General features: G+C 34.0%; 1 protein-coding gene across 1 annotated transcript; it reads right to left on the bottom strand.

Annotated features, from left to right (window-relative positions):
• Positions 1–3701: 3701 nt before the first annotated feature.
• LOC143235374 (uncharacterized) lies at positions 3702–20133 on the bottom strand. The gene is made up of 3 exons (XM_076473480.1): positions 19452–20133; positions 19275–19368; positions 3702–6622 (listed from the first exon to the last, which is right to left on the bottom strand). The coding sequence occupies exon 3, from the start codon at positions 6455–6457 to the stop codon at positions 4274–4276; it is 2184 nt and encodes a 727-aa protein (XP_076329595.1). The 5' UTR covers positions 6458–6622; positions 19275–19368; positions 19452–20133; the 3' UTR covers positions 3702–4273.
• Between the last annotated feature and the right edge of the window lie 1606 nt (positions 20134–21739).

Genomic DNA, 21739 nt, shown 5'->3' with positions numbered 1-21739 from the left:
TCTACATTTTCTTCCACGATCGAGAATTACAAGTAAATGGTTTCTAACTATTATGACTTATAGTAATGGCTTATATTTTCTAATAAAACTATTGTATGTTAACATGTAAATACATTGCTGTATTCTTTCTTGAATTTTACTTTTCATAACAATCTTGGTTAAACTATTTAATATTTATATTATTCTTCATTTTTATTATTATTTATTTTATTACTAGAATTATTTTATATTGTTAACTTTATGCGTGGATTTAGGACTAACGTAAATCTTCTAAGCTGACCCGGCCCCGTATGATCAGGTGGTTGAGGCACTCGACTTGTAATCCGAGGGTCGCGGGTTCGAATCCCCGTCACACCAAACATGCTCACCCTTTCAGCCGTGAGAGCGTTATAATGTGAAGATCAATCCCACTATTCGTTGGTAAAAAAATAGCCTAAGAGTTGGCGGTGGGTGGTGATGAATAACTGCCTTTCCACTGGTCTTATACTACTAAATTAGGGACGGCTAGTGCAGACAGCCCTAATGTAGCTTTGCGCGAAATTCAAAACAAGTTAAATCTAAGCTGACCGACCTTGTGAGAGATATTATTGGAATATGTTTGTGTTTTCTTAAAGCAAAGCCACATCGGGCTATCTACCGAACCTACCCAGGGAAATGGAACCCCTGGTTTCAGCGTTGTAAATCAAAAGACATACCTCTGTACTAACGGGGGGCTATTGAAATATGACAATAATATCTTAACAGCGAGTGTACCCAAGCATAGGAAAGATGCATTTTAATCATTATAAGTAACACCATTATATTACTTAGGTATATTCCTTCCTGGGCTATTTTTGGTTGTGATCTAGTTAGATAGCTTGCTGTGAGCAGAAGTTAATATTAAATAGAATCAGTGACATTGAAATGTTTTATTTGAAAGCCTATCCTATAATAGCGTGTATGGTTATTATATTTTAATTGCACAGTTCATGGTCACATTGTTTTTGATAACAGTGTCAGTAAGTAGTACATGACATTCTAATACGATTGCTTTAGGAATTTTTCAGCTGAGTCATTTTCTGAAGTTAGGCGTAATTACATTTGCGTATTTACTTTAACATACCCTATACTCTATCTCCCCATCATCGATTCAATTGATTGTAAAAACTGCCCAAATACCTTTATAGTGGTAGGTTTGGCATGTCACGAAAGTCTTCTTGATATTTTCACATATAATTAGGCCCGGCATGGCCAGGTGGTTAAGGCGTTCGACTAGTAATCCGAGGGTTGCGGGTTTGAATCTTCGTCGCACCAAACATACTCGCCCTTTCAGCCGTAGGTACGTTATTATGCGACAGTCAATCCCACTATTCGTTGGTAAAAGAGTAGCCCAAGAGTTGGCGGTGGATGGTGATGACTAGCTGCCTTCCCTCTAGTCTTACACTGCTAAATTAGGGACAGCTAGCGCAGAGAGCCCTCGTGTAGCTTTGCGTGAAATTAAAAAACAAACAAATACACATAATTGATTTCACACGCCCCTTATTAAAACAGGCTGTTTCGTCACCAACGCCGAAAAATGTAAGAAATAAATGATCCTCAATTTGGGTTTCTAGGTTTCTTTTAATATATTTGGTGTGAAAACCTTTGAGAATAAAATATTTAACTAGAACACGTGACAAAGATTCAATAAAACTGTAAGGTATGTGTTTATAGTAATAACTGTTGAAGAAAAGTAGATAGCCTTTGAAATAATTACAAAGTCTGTGGGTTTTTTTTTATTTCTAGAGATGTATCAGTATACTTGAACTGTAAAATTAGATATAGAATACAATAATACCTAAAAATATAGAAATGTTAACGCCGTGTGAAAATGTTTTTGTTACAGTTTTAGCCAGGATATGTAACTGAAAATATATGGTTTTTCTTATCGCTTAAAGTACAAAAAATAATGAACGACTCATGTTATAAAAGCAGTTAAATCGAACGTTTTTTATCACTAGCAGTATATGTGTACATTTTTTATAACTTCCTTTTTAGGTGAACTATTTCAATCTCGGAGCTCTGAACTTTATACGCATGACATGATCTGATTGTGACGTCATACACGCTATATACAGTTCATCTACCCATGTATTTACCTTATACTGACAAACAGCTCATACAAGCACCCACGTTTCCAACACACGATCTGATTGCACATGAAAGACTAGCAAACGTTTTAAGAGCTTTGAAGGTAAAATGTTTGTATAATTTATGTAAATTAGAGGCTATTACAGTTGAAAGGTGATGTGTGTGTGTGTATACTTGCACACTCTCCAAAATAAGCACGCACACATTTACATCACGACAAACAGAATGAGTATTCTGTGTAGTAAACCTGCATTTCATTCTATATCTTCTTCACATACAAATACGCATTGTTTGTTATTATTGCTGTTCATCTGCGGTTCTTTTTTTTCTTCACATTTTTTAGCATTTTTTGTGTGTCAGTAACTTTTGACAATGAAAACTTAAATACTTGTTTAAAAATAGAAAATGCTTTTCATCGACTACAATCTGAGGGTCGCGGGTTCGCATCCCCGTCGCGCCAAACATGCTCGCCCTTTCAGCCGTGGAGGCGTTATAATGTTACGGTCAATCCCACTATTCGTTGGTAAAAGAGTAGCCCAAGAGTTGGCAGTGGGTGGTGATGACTAGCTGCCTTCCCTCTAGTCTTACACTGCTAAATTAGGGACGGCTAGCACAGATAGCCCTCGAGTAGCTTTGTGTAAAATTCAAAAACAAACAAACAAACAAGCAATCGACTACAAAACCAGAAATTTTCGACAGTGATAAATGCTTTTACTTATCAGTATCCGTCACAGCGACTCATAGTCAAGATTCCTTTATATATGTTCCCTAAACGGTTATAAGTTAAGAATCGTTGTAGGTAGTTATTTAGTAGTAAGGAACAACAAAAGCTGTAGGTAGTCCTGTAGTGGTAAGGAACAAACAAACACATTATTAGATAATCCTGCAGTGGTAAGGGTTAAGTAAGTTCTAGACGTCCTCTAAATAGTAAGCGGGTAGCGTAAGTTTTTGCATCCTAATAACAGTAAAATTATGCATACTGTAGATAAACTCCTAGTGGCAAAGGATAAGAACATTTCAGAAATACCATCCTAAATGTAAGATATATGCATATTTCATGAATACTCCTACTGCTAAAGGATAAGAGTATTAAGGTATTCTCTTGCGGTAAACGATAAGAATATTTTAGATATTTCTATAATATTTATGAAAAAACATGTAGTAAATATACTTATGTATTTATCTTTTTTAGTATTTACAATAAACTTAACAATAGACAGATATTTTCTTGGTATAAGGGTTGAGCAGAACCTTACACAAGTGGTCTCTTATTGGTGAAGAATAACTATATTATTGGTATTCCTAGTATTAAGCGAAACATACTGTAAATACCCTTGGCGAGGGTTAAGGATAAATGAATACATCTTCTAGTAATAAGGGATAAGCATATTGTAGGTAGTTCCTTCTAGTAGTACCATAAATGTGTTTGTGGATAAGTACCTAGTTGTAACTCTCTACTGATGTCCGCCTTATAGTGACACAATTCAATAATCTAACTGTTAAACTTACTTCAGTTAGGCATTTTGATTCATTTGCTAATGTAATGTTTTTTGTGATTGTTGTTCTAAATAAGAATAAGCACAAAACTGTTTGTTTTTACAACAGTTTTACTGACAGTTTTCGAAGTAACAAAAAGTTGAGAAACAAGAACAATCGAATAAAGGTAGCTCAATCGTACGTTAAACAAATTCATGTGTAAAAACAACACGAAAACAAAAATATATCCCTAAAATTACTCCAGTATTCACGATACGTTCAGAACAAAACACGTATTCATTTAAATGTATTTACACCAGTGTATATGACTATGGAAGGATTATCACATCTGCACATTAATAACTTCAAACTGTCTTCTTTACCTTGAGCAGGAAATTGAAATCAAAACCAAATATAACAAATCTTGATGCTTCTCGGGTTTTCTTACTTCACAACTTTACTTGATAAGTTTTTTGTCATTTCTCAAAGATGTTTATTGACATTCACTTACGTATTTGAATTTTTTGTTGTATTTATTGAAATTCCTGACCGTAACATATTGCTATCAAAACATTCTTTTAAATTTATCCTTTTACCCTTTTTTTTTACACAGTTTTTGTTCATTCAAAGCTACCTTTATGTCTGTGCCTCACTTCATGACACGATATACATCTAAATAATACTCTTCTTACAAGTAAAGAGTCCCAATGCGTTTATTTGACCCAGAATTGATTAATTTAGGTGGTGTAAGTTCTGGTAAAAGTAGATACTTGGTACAGCCCACTTTCTTATTTAGTTCGTTTTGCACGAGGTTATACTTGTTGCATTGTTCTATTCTGTTGGCTTCGCAAGAAAGATTTGTTAGTGACTTTGGTCTAGGAAGTTTCTTATTTTGTTCTTTGGAATCCTCAGTAGATTCTTTTAAAGCGCCAGAGCCGGAGGATGTCCTGCAACCAGAGTTGCTGGATTCGAGAGTATCGTTGAATTTGGGAGCGAGATTAGTTAGAGATTTGTACCGAATATTGAAAAGGGGAGAGGTTGTAACTGATTTGTTCGAACGGCCGGTTTTGGCGCGAGGGGTTCGTTGGAAAGGAACAATGACTTTCGGGGGAAAACTCTTGGAATACTTAAAAATTCTGGTCTTGTGTTGTTGTCTGTGTTGAGGAGAACATTTGGTAAGAAACTTATTGTTTGGAAAATTCTGGTGTCCACCAGGAGTATAAAGTCTTGTTACATTGCTAGGACGAGTAGTGACTTTTATGCTGTCCGTGTATATATCTCTAGAATCTTTTCTTCTTCCAACTTTCTCATAAATATGGTCAGTAGGACAATAAAGTTCATCCTCAATTTTTTCCTCAGAACATGCTTTGTTAACTATGCTAACAGTAATTTTCTGACTCACGGTGTGATTGCTAGATGTTTTCCTGACAGGAATCGTTTCAATCGGTGGGGGTTCAGGTTTCACTTCGTCTCCTTGAACTGCTAAAGTCTCTTTGGAGGAAGAGACTAGGAGAGAAGTTGGGATGAATGAGACTGGGGAGGTAGGAGACTTAGAAATGTGTGGTGTTTCTAGATTCGCTGAGTCATCACTGGCCGAGAAATTAATTTTTACCTTTTCAGGTAGTGGAATAACTCCTCGGACATAATCGTAAATCTCATCTATTTCATCATAGTCGTCAATGCTCTGTTCCTTTTTGGTTTCTCCATCAGGGAGGTAAGGATCAACACTTTCAGTTGGGGCAGATATCCCTCTCTCTAAAGTGACGATCATTTTACCCTTGCTCTGTCCCTGGGGATCTGATAAGCTACGTCTCACTTGGGAAGTTTGTTTGCCATATGCAGGCTGGATGCGATTTTCAATTTCGTTAGGATAGTGGAAATTGTTTTTCGTCTTGCTTCGTAATTCTTTGCTCATAGAAATATCGAATACTTGGATCCTATCTGAAACGTCTTCGATCATCTTTTTGCTCTTCTCCTTAAGTTTTGCGTAATCGCGAAGCTTCAAGAGAGTTTCGACGTTTCGGGGAGCTTGAAGTTTCAGTGGCGCTGCCATAGGTAACGGTACTATGGCTGAATCCTTTGCGAGCGGGAGAGTCATAATACATTCTTCTTCAAACGGTGAGTAAAGGCGCATTTCAGGTAAAAAACTGGAGTTGGACTTCAGACCAATAGGGGGCTTCCCGTGAACCAACCGTACCATTAACGGCAAGCGTTTGCTTAGTAGAGTTTTGATTCTATGAACACCAGAAATGTTATCTTCACCAGCCACTGGACTGAACTTCCCACGCTGGTCAGTACTCAAATAGACAGTCTCTTTTTTGCTGGTCAAGCATTTTAAAAAGCGACCAGGTGCCTTGCCTCTGATAGGAGCGGCTAGTACCTCGTTCACGAGATGTAACGTCTCTCCTGCCTGAAGACTCCGTGTTTTGTCACTGACATTTTCAGGATCATCAGTTTTTGATACAAACACCTTAATGCTCTCTCTAACCAGACAGCAGGAAGGAAAACGCATGGCCATTTCTGCCACACTTTCTAGACATTTAACTGGCCGACCATCTTCTGACAAGATTTCAAACCAACCCTCATAGTTGTCCGGAATGGCCAGTTTAGGCCCAACCAGGATCACACGCCTGTTTTCTTTAAACTTGACACACTGCGCGGCTATCTTGATTCTTTTCTCACCAGATGCAAGAAACACGGTGTTATTTGGTGAGAGAGATGGAACAGTGGGCACCCCCAGATTCAGATATTGACCCTTAATTATCTTGGCTACTTGAGGGAGACTGAATTTTTGGATGAATTCCTTTAAATAGTAAACTTCGTTTCCCCACTTTACAGCTGACAAAAAGGCACACGCTTCACTGGAGCCCATTGTCACCTGAGGTCACAAGGTGTCGCTATTCTTTCAAGATCTTTTCAGTTCTACTGAAGTGGTATATCTTTCTAACTCGATGGTGAATGTAGCTGCTGAATCATCGTAAGGATAAATTGTCACTTTCGCTTTTCTTTTAAGATGTATTAGCAGTAACGATGGTACCTGAAAAAAACAAGTAGAGGTTAGAGATATACGGAAGGATATCAAAAATACAAGGTTATAAAGTCATAATTGGACACAGTTCATTAAAATAGATTATATCGATCCTCAACTTCTAAATAGCCTGTGCAGTGATAAGTCTTGCATTGAAGTTGAGAAAAAGCAGCAGGATTTATTGTTAATTTCTAATTAATCAGTAGAATTAAAAAAAAAAAACTGAAGTAGATTTTAGAGATTTTACCTTCATATTTTAAGTAAGCGTGTAAAATAGGCAAAATATTTAGGTAAAGTAATGAAAACAATTAAGTACACTAATAATATATAGTAGCGATAGTTAGATCATGTTCAGTCGTAATAAACAGATATTAGATGTAGAGTTGTTTGTTTTTGAATTTGGCGCAAAGCTACACGAGGGCTATCTGCGCTAGCCGTCCCTAACTTAGCAGTGTAAGACTAGAGAAGGCAGTTAGTCATTACCACCCACTGCCAACTCTTGGAGTACTCTTTTACCAACGAATGGTGGGATTGACCTTAACATTATAATGCCCCCACGGCTGAAAGGGCGAGCATGTTTGGTGCAACGGGGATTCGAACCCGCTACCCTCAGATTACGAGTCGAACGCCTTAACCCACCTGGCCGTGCCGGGCCTAAATACAGATGCTCTCCGATGGGGAATCGAGTCCCGGTCTCCAGCATGACAGACGGGGATACTCACAACTATACTACCGAGTACATGGATGTAGATAATAGATATTGTACAAAAGTGGTAAACAGATATTTTATGTAAGTGATAGATAGATATTGGATGTAAATAATAGATATCGTACAGAAGTGGTAAACAGATACTTTATGTAAGTGACAGATATTGTATAGAAGTGGTAAACAGATATTTTATGTGAGTGACAGATAGACATTGTACAGAAGCGATAGACAAATACTGAATAGAAGAGATAAAAAGATATTGAATCTAAATGATAGATACTATAAAAATTGGTATACGGATATTGTATAGAAAAGAGATAAAAGTTGTTTAGAAGTCATATATATATTGTATAAAAGTAATAGGTATATATCGTATAAAAGTAATAGACATATATTGTATAAAAGTAATAGATATATATTGTACAGAAGTGGTAAACAGCTGTCTAATGAAGTGACAGATAGATGTTGTGTAAATATTTCAAGCAACGTACATCACTGCTTTACTTCCTTTCATTCAGATGTGACTTCTCGTAATAATATTGTGAAACTCTAACTTACTTGCTTGAAACTATGGCTATGTCATGATATCTCTTTCTGTCTGTAAAGCTTGTATGTTTTAAATTACACTTATTGAAAAGAAATTTTGAACCACTGAAGGTCGAATATGAATGATTGTTATAATTCAGTATCCTTGAAATTAAGAACCAGACGCAATTCAACGTACGTAACGTGTATAGTGACTAAAACACATAACAGTCATTACACTGCGTTTATTTAGTTTGTTTTATTTTACTTTTCTCACAAAAATAAATTCGTCTTCCTAACTTCAATTATTCTGCGTCCGAATGTGGTCTAATGGATAGCGTACTCAGATAATGAGTCTGTAGTTTGTTGCTGCGAAAATACGTTTGGTCGTGGGTATGCAGAACTGACATGCGTGTCTTTGGCACAGGTGAAACACCTTGACATTTCTCCCGCTTTGAAAAAAAAAAAGGGGGGAGGCTTAAAGAATGTCACACTGCGCAAAAATCTAAAGTAAAACTTGTTTTCTCAGTGACGAAGGACGCGGAACTTTAAATTATCATGCTTTTAGTTGGATATATATATATAATACAATTACTTTATGGGATGAAACCAGTAAAGCTGTATTTCATTTGTGTCTGTGCGTTGCAATAAATACATTTAAAGCTAAAAGGAGCATGTTTTTGTTTTGCTTGGCTGAAATATAGTGACGACACACTTTTACTGTATTATTTCTAACATAACGATATTATCTAGTATTCAGCTGGAATATTGTGACGACACATTTTACTTCTCTGTGCTGACATAACGACAACCTTTAGCATCCAGTTAGAACATTGTGACGACACATTTTACTTCTCTGTGCTGACATAATGACAACCTTTAGCATCCAGTTAGAACATTGTGACGACACATTTTACTTCTCTGTGCTGACATAATGACAACCTTTAGCATCCAGTTAGAACATTGTGACGACACATTTTCTTATTTGTGCCGACATTACGATAATATTTATTGTTCAGCTGAAATATTGTGACGACACATTTACTTCTTTGTGCTGACAAAATGATAACATTTAGTATTCAGCTGAAATATACTGATGATTCATTTTACTTCTTTGCTTTGACATAATGATAATGTTTACTATTCAGTTGAAGTATTGTAACGAACGACACACTTTTACTTTTTGTTCAGATACAAAGATAATAGTTAGTATTCTGCTGGAACATTATGATGACACATTTTTACTTGTTTATGGAGCCATAACCATAATGTTTAATATTGAGCTAGAATATTGTGACGACACACTTTTTACTTTTTTTGTCCTGACGTAATGATACTGATTAGTATTTTACTGGAATATTGTGAAATCACACTTTTACTTCTTTGTACTAAATAACACCAACCAACTTGAAACATACTTGATTTTAATGTTAGTAAAGATTAATATATATGAGAGCCTTGGTAAGACACGGGACAAGTACTCAAAGTTTAGATGTCGTTCACTTTTCTAGTTGACTGACCTAGGTGACTAGAGCCTTAACACATAACACCTAGAACCTGATGCCAATCTAGCCACTAAAACCTGTTTTACTGATTCTAAATGAAGACTCAACAGATTATACCTTCCCTTTCATCTGGCTACCCTTCTTGTTAATCATTATATCATCAGAGCTAAGCCTACTGTAGCAGCCTTATTCTTTTACCTATCTTTTATATACTTGTCATTATATATCTACCTTCCTACCTAATAATTCACTCAACAATATAGCTGATATGTCAGTCAGTTTGATCACCCTAGCAATGGTTGCAGAATCTTACTGAAAGTATTAGAATAAAAACGACTAACGTCTACCCAAGTATTTATTGTTTTTGTCTGTATATTTGACTACTTACTCTTTGTATCCATCTGTCTAGCTGCTAACTGCTCTTTCCGTATCTTTATTTACGTACTACAGATGAACAGATAGCGTCAATTTATATATTTATAGTAAAAGTGATAAGGATATAGAACCAGTAACAAATAATTAACAACGATAATGAAGATGTACTACAAGTGACAAATAATTAATAGTTGTGACAATGAGATAGCATCAGTAACAAAGTATTAACAGCGGTAACAAAGACATAACACCATTAACAAATACTTAAAAATTATGATAAAATATATTACCAGTGACAAGGAATTATTAGCTCTGAAAAATATTTATCAGTAATGCCAAATAATTAACAACGGAGACAAAGATAAAGTACCTGTAACAAAGAATTAACAGCAATAGCAAAGACATAGCACCAGTGACAAAGTACTACGAACGGTAACAAAAGTGCAATACCAATGTGAAACAATTAATCGAAGTAACAAAGATATAATAGTGGTGTTAAAGATATAGCACCAGTAACAAAGATATAATAGTGGTGTTAAAGATTTAGCATCAGTAACAAAGATATAATAGTGGTGTTAAAGATTTAGCATCAGTAACAAAGATATAATAGTGGTGTTAAAGATATAGCACCAGTAACAAAGATATAATAGTGGTGTTAAAGATTTAGCATCAGTAACAAAGATATAATAGTGGTGTTAAAGATAAAGCACCAGTAACAAAGATATAATAGTGGTGTTAAAGATAAAGCACCAGTAACAAAACTTTAACTCTGATGATAACGATATAACACCAGTAATAAAAAATTACCACTAATGATAAAGATGTAACACCAATGGCAAAGAATTAACCCTAATGATAAAGATACAGAACCAGTGACAAAGATATGGTACCACTAACAAGAATTAACAATGGTTACAAAAATATAGCACCAGTGACAAGTTATTAAAAGCGAAGAAAAAGTACAGTACCAGTAACAAAGAACTAACATCAGTGATAAAGATATATCACCTGTAAAAATAATTAATTTCCGTGACAAAAGTATATCACCAGTCACAAAGAAATAATAGAGTGACAAACATATATCGCTCTTGATAAAATATTAATAGCCGTGACAAGGACATAACACCAGTGGCAAGTAATTAACGCCGTTTTACAACAAACATAGTAACAACTACGTATAAGAAAGAGCAATAATAAAAATAAAGGATTTTACCAGCGACAATGTTGAGACCAGTTTACATAGAATTAATATTGTTAACGAAAATATAACACTAACAACCAAGGTATAGCACCAGTTTACAGAAAAGTAACCAGTGATAAAGTTTGAACACAAGTGATGAATAGGTAACACTAGTGACAAAGTGATACTCCAACTTATAGAGAAAGAGCAGCAGCTTTATTATTAACAGATAATGTCAGTGGAAAAAGATATATGTTGCTTTCGTGATTGTTAAGCACAATGGCGACCCTTGTCGTCCAAACAGGTTTCTGTCGCCATGCTATGTAGATAAGACAAGATACGAAAGAATACAACTTTCTAGAGTTCTCAATCCAAAATGTTTGTATCCGTCTGTTGCGACCTATTTCGTGACTTAAAATAATATACGAGCTATACGACAATAAAGAATACAAGGTATATCAACCTAACAACACTACATAATACTACAATACATCAGCTATACGACAGCAGAGAATACAAAGAACATCAGCTGAACGACAATACAAAATATTACATATATTACATACATATGTATATATACACACGACACTATCAAACAAAAGCATGTGCCACTCTTATATGACAATATTGAACTCAAGAATATTTTATCTAATCGACATTATTAGGTAATAGCATGTGCCGGATGTATGAAAATATTAAATTCCAACAGTTTGCAGCTATAAAACGATATTGAACACAATAATGTACTAGAAAGTATAAATTCTAATAAACAATATTTTTTTCCTAAACTTAATGTTTACTGACATAACTTCTTCGGCGACAAATATAGACCAGAGTTATGTACTTGATCCATTTCTATGTTTTCTTAACATATTTCAGCTATAATTTACCAGCTCCTAAACTATCAAGAAATGATCTACCAGCTACTAAACTATCATATGTATGATTCACCAGCTACTAAATTACTACAGGTATGATTCACCAGGCACTAAACTAAACTATCACAGATTTGATTCAATAGCCACTAAACTATCATATATATGATCCTAAGGTTAATAAACTATCACAGATATGATTCAACAGCTACTAAACTACCACAGGTATAATTCACTAGCTACTGAACTACCACAGCCATGAACCACTAGCAACTGAACTACCACAGGTGTGATTTAGCTGATATTAAACTACCACAGACATGATTCATCTAATACTAAACTATCACTGATACAGTTCATCTGATACTAAACTATTACTGATATGATTTATCTTATACAAAACAATCAAAGATATGATTCACCAGCTACTATAATTACCAGAAATATGATTTGCAAGCTAATAAAATATCACTGATATGATTCGATAACTACTACATCATTATACAGATACGATTCACTAACTATTAGATCATCTTCAGTTATACGGATATGAGAGTCTAGCCACTACAACAACCTTCTACATCATTATCCAAATATGATTTACTTTCTACTAGATTAGCTGCCTACAGCATTATACAAATATCATTCACTAACCACTATATCAACTTCCGTTATTATCTCATATTTACAGTAAATCACGATTGTATAGTAGAGCCGGAATGAAACAGAGTTATTTATTATAAACAATCTGTAAGTCACTTGTTTTTTCGTAGAATGTATAACAAAGAAAATGAAGAATCACAGAGTTCAACTTTAGTGAGTTTTGATTAGAAACATTATGAGCAATCACAGTTAACAGAATCCCCCCACTATTCTGTGTTAAAGTTAAATCATCCAGAATGGGATGTGAGCTGCTTTGTTATTAGTTTTATATTGTAGCATGTGGGTGTTTTTATATAGCAAAGCTACATCTGGCTGGCTGCTGAGTCCATCGAGGAGAATCGAGTCCATGATTTTAGCGTTGTAAATCCGTAGACTTACCGCTGTACCAGCGGGGTAATATATTGTAGTAAGAACAGACATTTAACATATCATAACAACAAGTCTGTCGCGTGGTAACAAGTATTCACAATACTTTTAGCATTTATCAACAGTTACTTTAGCACGAAATAACAAAAACTTCAGTATGTATTAATACGTTTAAAATGTATTAACAAGATGTTTAGCATATATTAACAAAATGTTCAGTTCGTATCAACAATAAGTTTAGCATGTATAAAAAATAGTAACAATACGTTCAGTATGTTTTACCAGATAGCAACAATAAATTTATCAAACATTAACAAGTTGTAACAATAAATTTAACAAGAATCAACAAGTAGTCACAATAAGTGTAATGTTTAGTAACAACAAGGTTAGCAACTTTTACAACAGCTTTAACAAGTATAAAAATTATTGTAAATAAGATCACGTTTATTATGGGTTACAACAAGTTTTCTACAAGAATGTTTAATTGCAAAGAATGTTCTTTTTAATGGGACTGTTATATTGGTTTAATCAGTAAACCAAAATACTAGTGTTTTACATACAAATTAACTGCGGGTGTTCCCTCACTGTAGTCGTATAAATCCAATCGATTCTTAAAATACAGATATCCCAAACTGGTTTTACTGCTATACAAATCGATTTGTACTTGGAAGTTTTTGCCAGTTTTGACACAAGGAGCTTATATACTAGAAGATAACTAGCATTAAGTGTGAAATCATACTGTAATATCACGGATTTTCCTCTGTACGTTAAGTACACTAAATAACTCTATCTTAACACTGAAACTGTCGATAAAATTATAGACCTTACTTTCAGTATGAAGATAATGATCTTAATTATTTTCTAATCTATAAAAAGTAATGTAACACGTAAACTCCACCGTTAAGTTTCGAACAATAAGTCCAAAATGTCCAAGATATACAAAAAAGAAAGAAAAAATAAAATATTACCCTGACCTATATTCTGGAAATAATGATACTTATCTTTCTCAGATTAGAGCAGTGGCTCTCTATATAATTGTTTTATAGTTATGTGAACGTGAAGGTATTTGTAATTAATTTCTTATACCATTGTTTGTTTATTTCTTCATTCAGACAGAGTATTCAAGTTCATACTCGACTTACGTCCCACCTCGCGGAATGAATCTGAGTTTTCCCATGCACAAACGTCAGCATACTGGTTGCTGGTATATGATTATGGAAATACTTATTAATATTCTGTGTATCTTCCAACATATCATTTAATCATTACAGAAGGAACTGCACTTATAGACGTTTATCTGTTCGTGTTACCAAGATATCTCTCAAACCTCTAGCTTCAACAAAAATTTCCAGAAAAAGGTTATTATTTAAAACCGTAGCTAGAACTAACAAAGGTCGTGAGGGTTAATATAACTGAAAGTACAACAAAAGTTACTTATAGAAAAGTAATTCGAAATGAAAACTATTTTTGCTTCAACAAGACAAAATCCAACGTTATTTCAGTTCTTGTTTTAAAAAGTGGAATGAGCTTTTCTTTGATAGAAACGTCGTCCTCTACACTTGTGTCTCCACAACAGGCAGTTGCCGTCTATTCTACAAAGTTTCATTAGAATGAGCTTGTAATACTTAAAATGCTTTTTACGTTCTTTTATGGAATGCAACCTTAGTAACACAAATTGTCCTGAATTATCTTATAGAATTTTAGTAATGGTTTGTACTTGTAGAAGTTTATTTTTACGCTTGATTTGTATGCAGTAAAAAAAAAATCCGTTTCAAACTAGAGCACATATTCACTGTCGTGCTCCATTAATCCTGGAGGATAAGATATAAGAGAATTTTATGTGCTACTTCTGTACAAGCATCAAGTTTTGGTGCTTCTCTCGACAGTATTATGGAGTCGAGAGGTCAAAATTTTTATTACGTTCACTATTATATATTTGTTCATAGTTCGCTTGACATTATAACCGCGATGAAATTGTAACACTATTTTTAGGCTTAAGAGCTAATTTAAACGATAATGATAAAATGATAAATGTTGTCTTTCGAGGTAGAAGGCTAAGCATATCGAACTGAGTTTGCATGATTTATATGTCAGCTAATGATCCGAAATGCGGAATTTTTTAGTGGGCGAATTATATAAACGTCTGTTTTTGTTCAAAAGTGATACTTCCTCAAATTCAGCAACATCTTTACAATTTACCATTGTATAAAACTATGATTAAACATGATTTTATATTATTTTAGTCTACTGTTGATTCAGCTAGGCCTATGAATGACGCTAAACCCAGCAAATGTATGTTAAATCTATATACAATTACTTTAGGCCTATGTATATTTATACACACACGTTTTAACCCTACAAACATGTTAGGCCTACACAATAAAACTACGGGAATCCCATGAAATTTTGGTTAAAAATATATAACAATACTCATACTACAGTTGTTGCCTTAGATTAAAAATATATTCTTGTATTAACGCTACAGTCGCTGTTTTAGGTCGAAATACATTCCACTATTAACATTACAGTCGTTAATTTGAGTTAAAAATGAATGTTGGTTAACAAAAAGTAATATAGTTTTATCTTGATTTAACGATCGTTATTAAATCTACTTCGATAACTACTGTTTAGATTCTCTTACGATTGAAATATGATAAGTGTTTCAATAGAACTTGTGTATGTATGGTGTTTGAGTATTTGTTGGAAAAAATGTTCATTCAACGTTTTGCACAATAATTACTCACTTGACAGTTTAATAAATAACTCCTAAAGATGTGAGTTTATTTTACGATAAGTACTTTTGTTTTAATGCTTTCAATGCTTAATTTTGAGCTAATATGTGAGAAATACTAAGTTTGGTGAAAAAGAAAATCTCCTAGAAAACTTACAGAAATTCTTCAATTGAGTATTATTAAAATGATCAATTATTGCTTCACATCCTCTTCAGGCAATTTCCTGGGGTACAATATAGTTAAAAAAATACATCTGTTATAAAACTTCACTAACGCAATAACTTTTTGAAGCAAAATAAAATAATCTTTAAAATATATGTGAAGATCTGAGTGTAGAACTAATTAGAGATTTTACTTGCATTGTTTACTATATTAAGAAAAGCTTGGTCTTGTCCGTTCTTTCTATTAATTGAATGAAATTCCTAAAACTGACTGTTCAGTATTTGCTTCCTGCTGGAGAAAAAGTTCCTGTCAACATTATTTCTGTAGCTTTTCCTTTTCTTTTTACCTTTAGACCAACCGTATAAAAAAAAAGTTCCCCCCACAACCACCAGTGGCACAGTGATAATAATGAAGGCTTATAACGCTAAAATCCATGTTTTGATTCCAGTGGTGGGCACAACACTAATAACCCATTGTACAGTTATGTACTTAACAACAAACAAATCATCCAAATGAAGATGTTAGCATCGGTCTTCGTCTCGTCATCTCTGCCTTTATTAGTTCTCACTGAAGAACTCAAATCACAACAAAACTTTTACATCCTTTCCTAATTTAATAATATCAGCCCACGAACTATTAATGAAAAACACTCTTGCTAAAACAGTTATTACAAGACCACTCTAGATGAACTTAATCATCACGAAGGGCGACATTAATATCCCTGAACACTCCAGATCAGGAAAGTTTCTTTTCTTTTAAGACTAAACACCTACTACAAATAAAACGAGAAAAAAAAATGTTTTGCTGATGTACCAGACAAATAAAAGAATAAAACAAAAAAAATTTAAAGTATTTTTATTTTTGTTTTCTTTAAAATGTATTTAATATAATAAATAATACAAAGTACCCATGACCACAACTGCTTTCATGGATGCGTAGGGACACCTTTACGTTGTATCTTTGTATTAAGACACACACATACACATGCAAAAGTATCTTAAACCCATCCCTACTGTTTCGCTTTTCGTACGCCTAACGGTTCAAAATAGGAAGTATTTTTCTTTTCACTTTGACTTAAAGTAGAATATGTGTATTTCCGATTTCCCTGCTGCTCCTATAATAAAATTTGCGACATTTTTGTTCTGTTACGGACCACAAAAATCGTCTTATTTGTTCAGGTAAGGGAAACATTTTGAGTAATAATATCAATATTTAAAAAATTTAAAAAATGTGGTAAACTATGGTTGCTAAAAATAATAACAAGAAGAACAAAATAACCGAAGAAGGTCGAAACGTTGTTAGCTCTTCTATGTAAAATATTTTCTCAACCCAAACGAGCCGTTTTTGCATATATATGTAATATAACTAGTTAGTTAATGGATTTCATCATCTTCTTTCCAATATTGAAAGTGTAGAAAATTTCTCAAATCTTTAAATACGGACATCTGTATATCATGCTACAGTTTCAAGGTTCAGTTGCACACAACTCAATATATTGACACAATATGAAGGTTTAACTGCAGGCAGTTGTGTATCTTGCCACAATATGAAGGTTTAACTACAGATAATTGTATATCTTGACACAATGTGAAGGTTTAATTACAGACAGTTGTGAATCTTGATACAATATGAAAGTTTAACTACAGACAGTTGTGTATCTTGACACAATATGACGGTTTAACTACAGACAACTGTATATCTTGACACAATATGAAGGTTTAACTACAGACAACTGTATATTTTGACAGAATTTGAATGCCTAACCACAGACATTTGTTTGTCTTGACACAGGTTGAAAGTTTACCTACAGACAGCTGTATATCTCGACACAGCTTCAATGTTTAGTAACAGAGAGCTATATACCTTGAAACATTTTGAAGGTTCAACTACACACTGCTGTACATCTTAACACATTTCGAAAATTTAGTAATACCTGTATATCTTGACAAAGTTAAAAGGTTTAACCACACAATGCTGTATATCTTTACACATTTTGAAGGTTTAGTAACATACAGCTGTATATCCTGACAAATTTTGATGGTGTAATGTACAGACTGCTGTATATCTTGACACAGTTTGAAAGTTCAGTTGGAGACAACTGTATATCTTGACAGATTTTGAAGTTTTGGTTACAAATAGTTGTATATCATGAATCAGTTTCAAGGTTTAGTTAAGAAAAGTTGAATATCTCAACACTGTTTGAAGGTTTAATTGCGCTTAGTTGTATACTTTCACACAGTGTGTAGGTTTAATTACAGACAGTTCTATATCTTCACGCGGTTTGATGGTTTAGTTACAGGCAGTTGTGTTACGTGAGAGTTTGCAGGTTTAGCTATAGACAACTGTATGTCTTTAATAGCTTGAGGACTTATGACTAGAATTGTTTACCTTATATGTTCCCTTGAACGATAATAGTTTGTCTAAGTCTTACTATTTTATGTTGTTGTTTTTATCAGAAGAAATATCTGTGTTTTAGGACAAGTATTAAGATTCTCACAGTTGTATATGATGCTGCATCCTACCTTATCGTTCTTTTTAATTTTGGCACATCTAATTTAAAATGGCTAATTACGTTAGTAAAATCTTTATCTTTCTTGACAACATGTGTTCCTAGGATACACATTAGAAGACGTTTATTCAACGTGTCGGCTTCATTTATGTTGTACATTATAACACCAACTTTACAGTTCTCTATTTTGTTTATTAATTTATGATTTAAAATGTTTCTTCTTTTCTTCTCTCTCTCTTTAGAAAACTGAAAGGATTTGTTCGCTTTAAGTACACAACTACTCACTGGTGTATGTACCGTCTGAAAGTATCGAATCCATATTTATAACATTGTAAGCCTTCAGAGTTACCACTGAGATACCAGTAGGTATAGGGCTAAAGGGAACGAAATAGCGTAATAAAATAAATCGATTCATCCTCGGTGCTTTAAACATGGGCATATGTAGGGAAGGTGGTTGTAATATTTGCTTCTTTAGTGGGTAAAGGAGATGGTCGAGAAAATGAATAAAAGGTTTGTGCAGTAAGAGAATCGAATATCAGTCGTGTTCATATCTTTACCCACTTCTTAGTGTTCTGGACGTCGTATCTATAAACACAACCGCTGTAAGATAATCATTTTAAAAGTTGGCCTTTAAGTAGTGAGAGCTACCACACGTAAAAAAAAACAACAACAACAAAAAGACAACAGTTTTTTTTTCTCAGTCTTAGTGATTCGTAGTATGTGACAGATTAAGTTTGCTAAAAATTTTATTAGAAATTCTGTTATTTTGTCCAAGTAACATTATATATGTATCTACCAATAATAATGATACAGGGTCTCCATTGGCGACATTTTAAAATTCTCACAAAATACCTGAAGCTCACAAGTATTTTATTTGATATAAAATAAATAAATAAATAAAAATAATATATATATATATATATATAAAGATCCCTTTATATACCTCTGTCAATAAAACAGCAACAAGTTACCACTGGCCGTTCTAATACCCAAAGGTCGTTTTCTTTTATTTTTTTTCGAAATGGCTCTCTAGTTTACAAGAAAGAGGTTTGCTTCTTACCTGGTTTAAACCGAGAAATATGAAACCACTTCTAGATGCAACCGGTAATAGAGGATGTTAGGTTGGTAAACTCGTCCCGGACGTTGACGTTTATCTAATGGAAGGAGAAGCTATTAATTCGGCGTGGTGAACGGGAAAAAGCTAGCTGATATGTCAAGATCTTACAAGAAAACTCACTTTATGGATACACGCGCCTTATTTGTGATGTGGTTATCTTTGTAGTTAGGACAGCTTTTCTCTCTCTCCTTTCAGTGAAACCAACAGTCTCCTTGCTGAAGTTGAGCACTCATGAACTGTTAGTCCATTTCAAAACTATTAGCGGTATACATTACTAACATCCAACTCTCACTACACGACAACGACAAAGTAAATGCTGCAAACTGAAGTAATTTCCTATTGTTAAAATGACAGTGATCATTTAGTCATACGACGAACTTCCTGCGCCTCGAGTACACAGGAGCTTCTAAACTACGGAAGGACAGGTACGCCGCCAGTCGTTGTCCCCTATGTGTCGCTAAGCAAGGGAAACCACCGTAGGGTAGACACCACTACACTCCGAACGGGAGGAAACAAAGAGTATATATTCTGGATCAGAGAATGCTATTCTGATCTCAACAGCTTGAGGACCCAGAGGCAGTAGAAAACCCGATCTGCTAGATACGGTATTCTAATATCTCGAGAGATAGCTGAGTAATATCGCAACAAGTCATGCGCTGAGTGGCTCTCAGGTGCAGCGGGCGAGGCCCAGGAAATCGCTGGCTCGAGACGTTGCCATGGGGTGTTCTAACCCCTCTTTTCTTCCCGTTCTCAATATCAATTATTCAGCGCCCTCTACTAACTTGCTGCGAATGGAGACAGGTGGGTCCTAACTGCTGGATTATCTGTGATCTCTGTTGATCATAATATGTACCGTAATGTTTTTAAAGTAAAATCTTTTTCGTATGAGAGGAGAGCATGAGCGTGACTTAGTGATTAACGTTACAAAGATCTGATGGTTCATGGTTCACGTCCCATTGCTGCAAAATCGCGCTCCGCTTTTTGGAATAGTGGGTGCTTTCTAAAAGTGATGATTAGATCCTACTATTTGATTAGAATAGCTTTTCACTCCATCACTTCAAATTTAGGGAAGACTATCTCAGACGACGCTTGAGAAACAAAACAAAGCATTTAATTACATTTACCAAATACCTGAATAATCAGCTGTGAGTTAACGAACTTCCAATACTAAAATTTGGGGTTCGATTCCCCGTGATAGACAAACTATAATTATCCCATTGTATAGCTTTGCACTAAAAAACAAGTCCCTTTTCTGTGTACCTGGCTTTTCATTTCCAAGTTAAAATGTAAATATATATATATATACAATTTTGACAAACAATTGTGGTTAGAAACACTAAACAATCAAGAATAAACAATAACAAACTTTACATATTAGTTTCGTAGTTTTTGTAGGTTTTTTCTGTTTTAGAATTTTATGATTAAATGACAATTGATACATTAAACTACTATAAATCCTTTAATTCCATAAAAACTGACTTTATAGTTCATGTTACACTAAAAGAACAGAAAATATGATATTGTTACTTTGGTCGTTCATCATTATAAAGTAGCGATGCCAATTTTATGCCTTTACAATTAACTATAGAAAGCCTAATATAATGAAATTTCAAATAATTCCATAGCACGCAGAAAATAGAGGACCATCTGTCCCTCTAAGTTTGTCTCTACATACCCACGTTTGAGTACTTTACCTTTAAATAGACTCAAACTCACCCCACGTTTTTCAGAGAATTATCGATTCTTCTTTTAAACTCTTGTAAAGTGCTGTCTTTCATTCTGCCGATGAAAATTCATTCCATAAGCCAATCACCCTGTTAGAAAAATAAACTGTCTAAATGAAGTAAAGCTTGTCTTTTCCAAATCTTAAACTAATGTCCTTTTGTCTTCATAACAAAGTAATTTATCCTGTCCATACCCTGGATATGTCTTGCACACTTCTACAAAGTCATTTCTTACCTTTGTTTCTTAAAAATATATAAATTAAGATGTCTTAAACTCTCCTTATAAAATAATCCATCTATCTCCAGAAAAATTCTAGAATACTCTTGTGAACCCTTTTCAATAAGTCGATAAGGTAAGGAGAATACGACTGTAAACAGTATAGTCCAAGTTAGGTTTAACTATGAAGTTTATTACAGATGATAATAATAATAATAGTAAGAATACTTAGGTGGAACGTTCATGAATGTATATTCTACAATATTGTTCATGTTAATGGAAATTTAATAGAAAAGAAAATCAAGTTTAATCACCAAAAACATTTTTACGGAAACATTAATTATCAATTTGGCAGTCCATTCAACTGAAAGAATATCACATTTACAAAATAAAAATCAATCTATATAGCTATTATTTTCGTATTACTCTTAATGTTAGAATTAGGTGAGATTTATTTAATATCTATG

This window comes from Tachypleus tridentatus, chromosome 12, assembly GCF_004210375.1.
Source record: "Tachypleus tridentatus isolate NWPU-2018 chromosome 12, ASM421037v1, whole genome shotgun sequence".
NCBI classification, from domain to species: Eukaryota; Metazoa; Arthropoda; class Merostomata; order Xiphosura; family Limulidae; genus Tachypleus; species Tachypleus tridentatus.
This window is presented reverse-complemented; position numbering and strand designations above follow the sequence as displayed.

Coding starts and splice junctions, on each gene's coding strand:
- LOC143235374 (XM_076473480.1), bottom strand. CDS start 6,457: ATGGGCTCCAGTGAAGCGTGTGCCTTTTTGTCAGCTGTAAAGTGGGGA.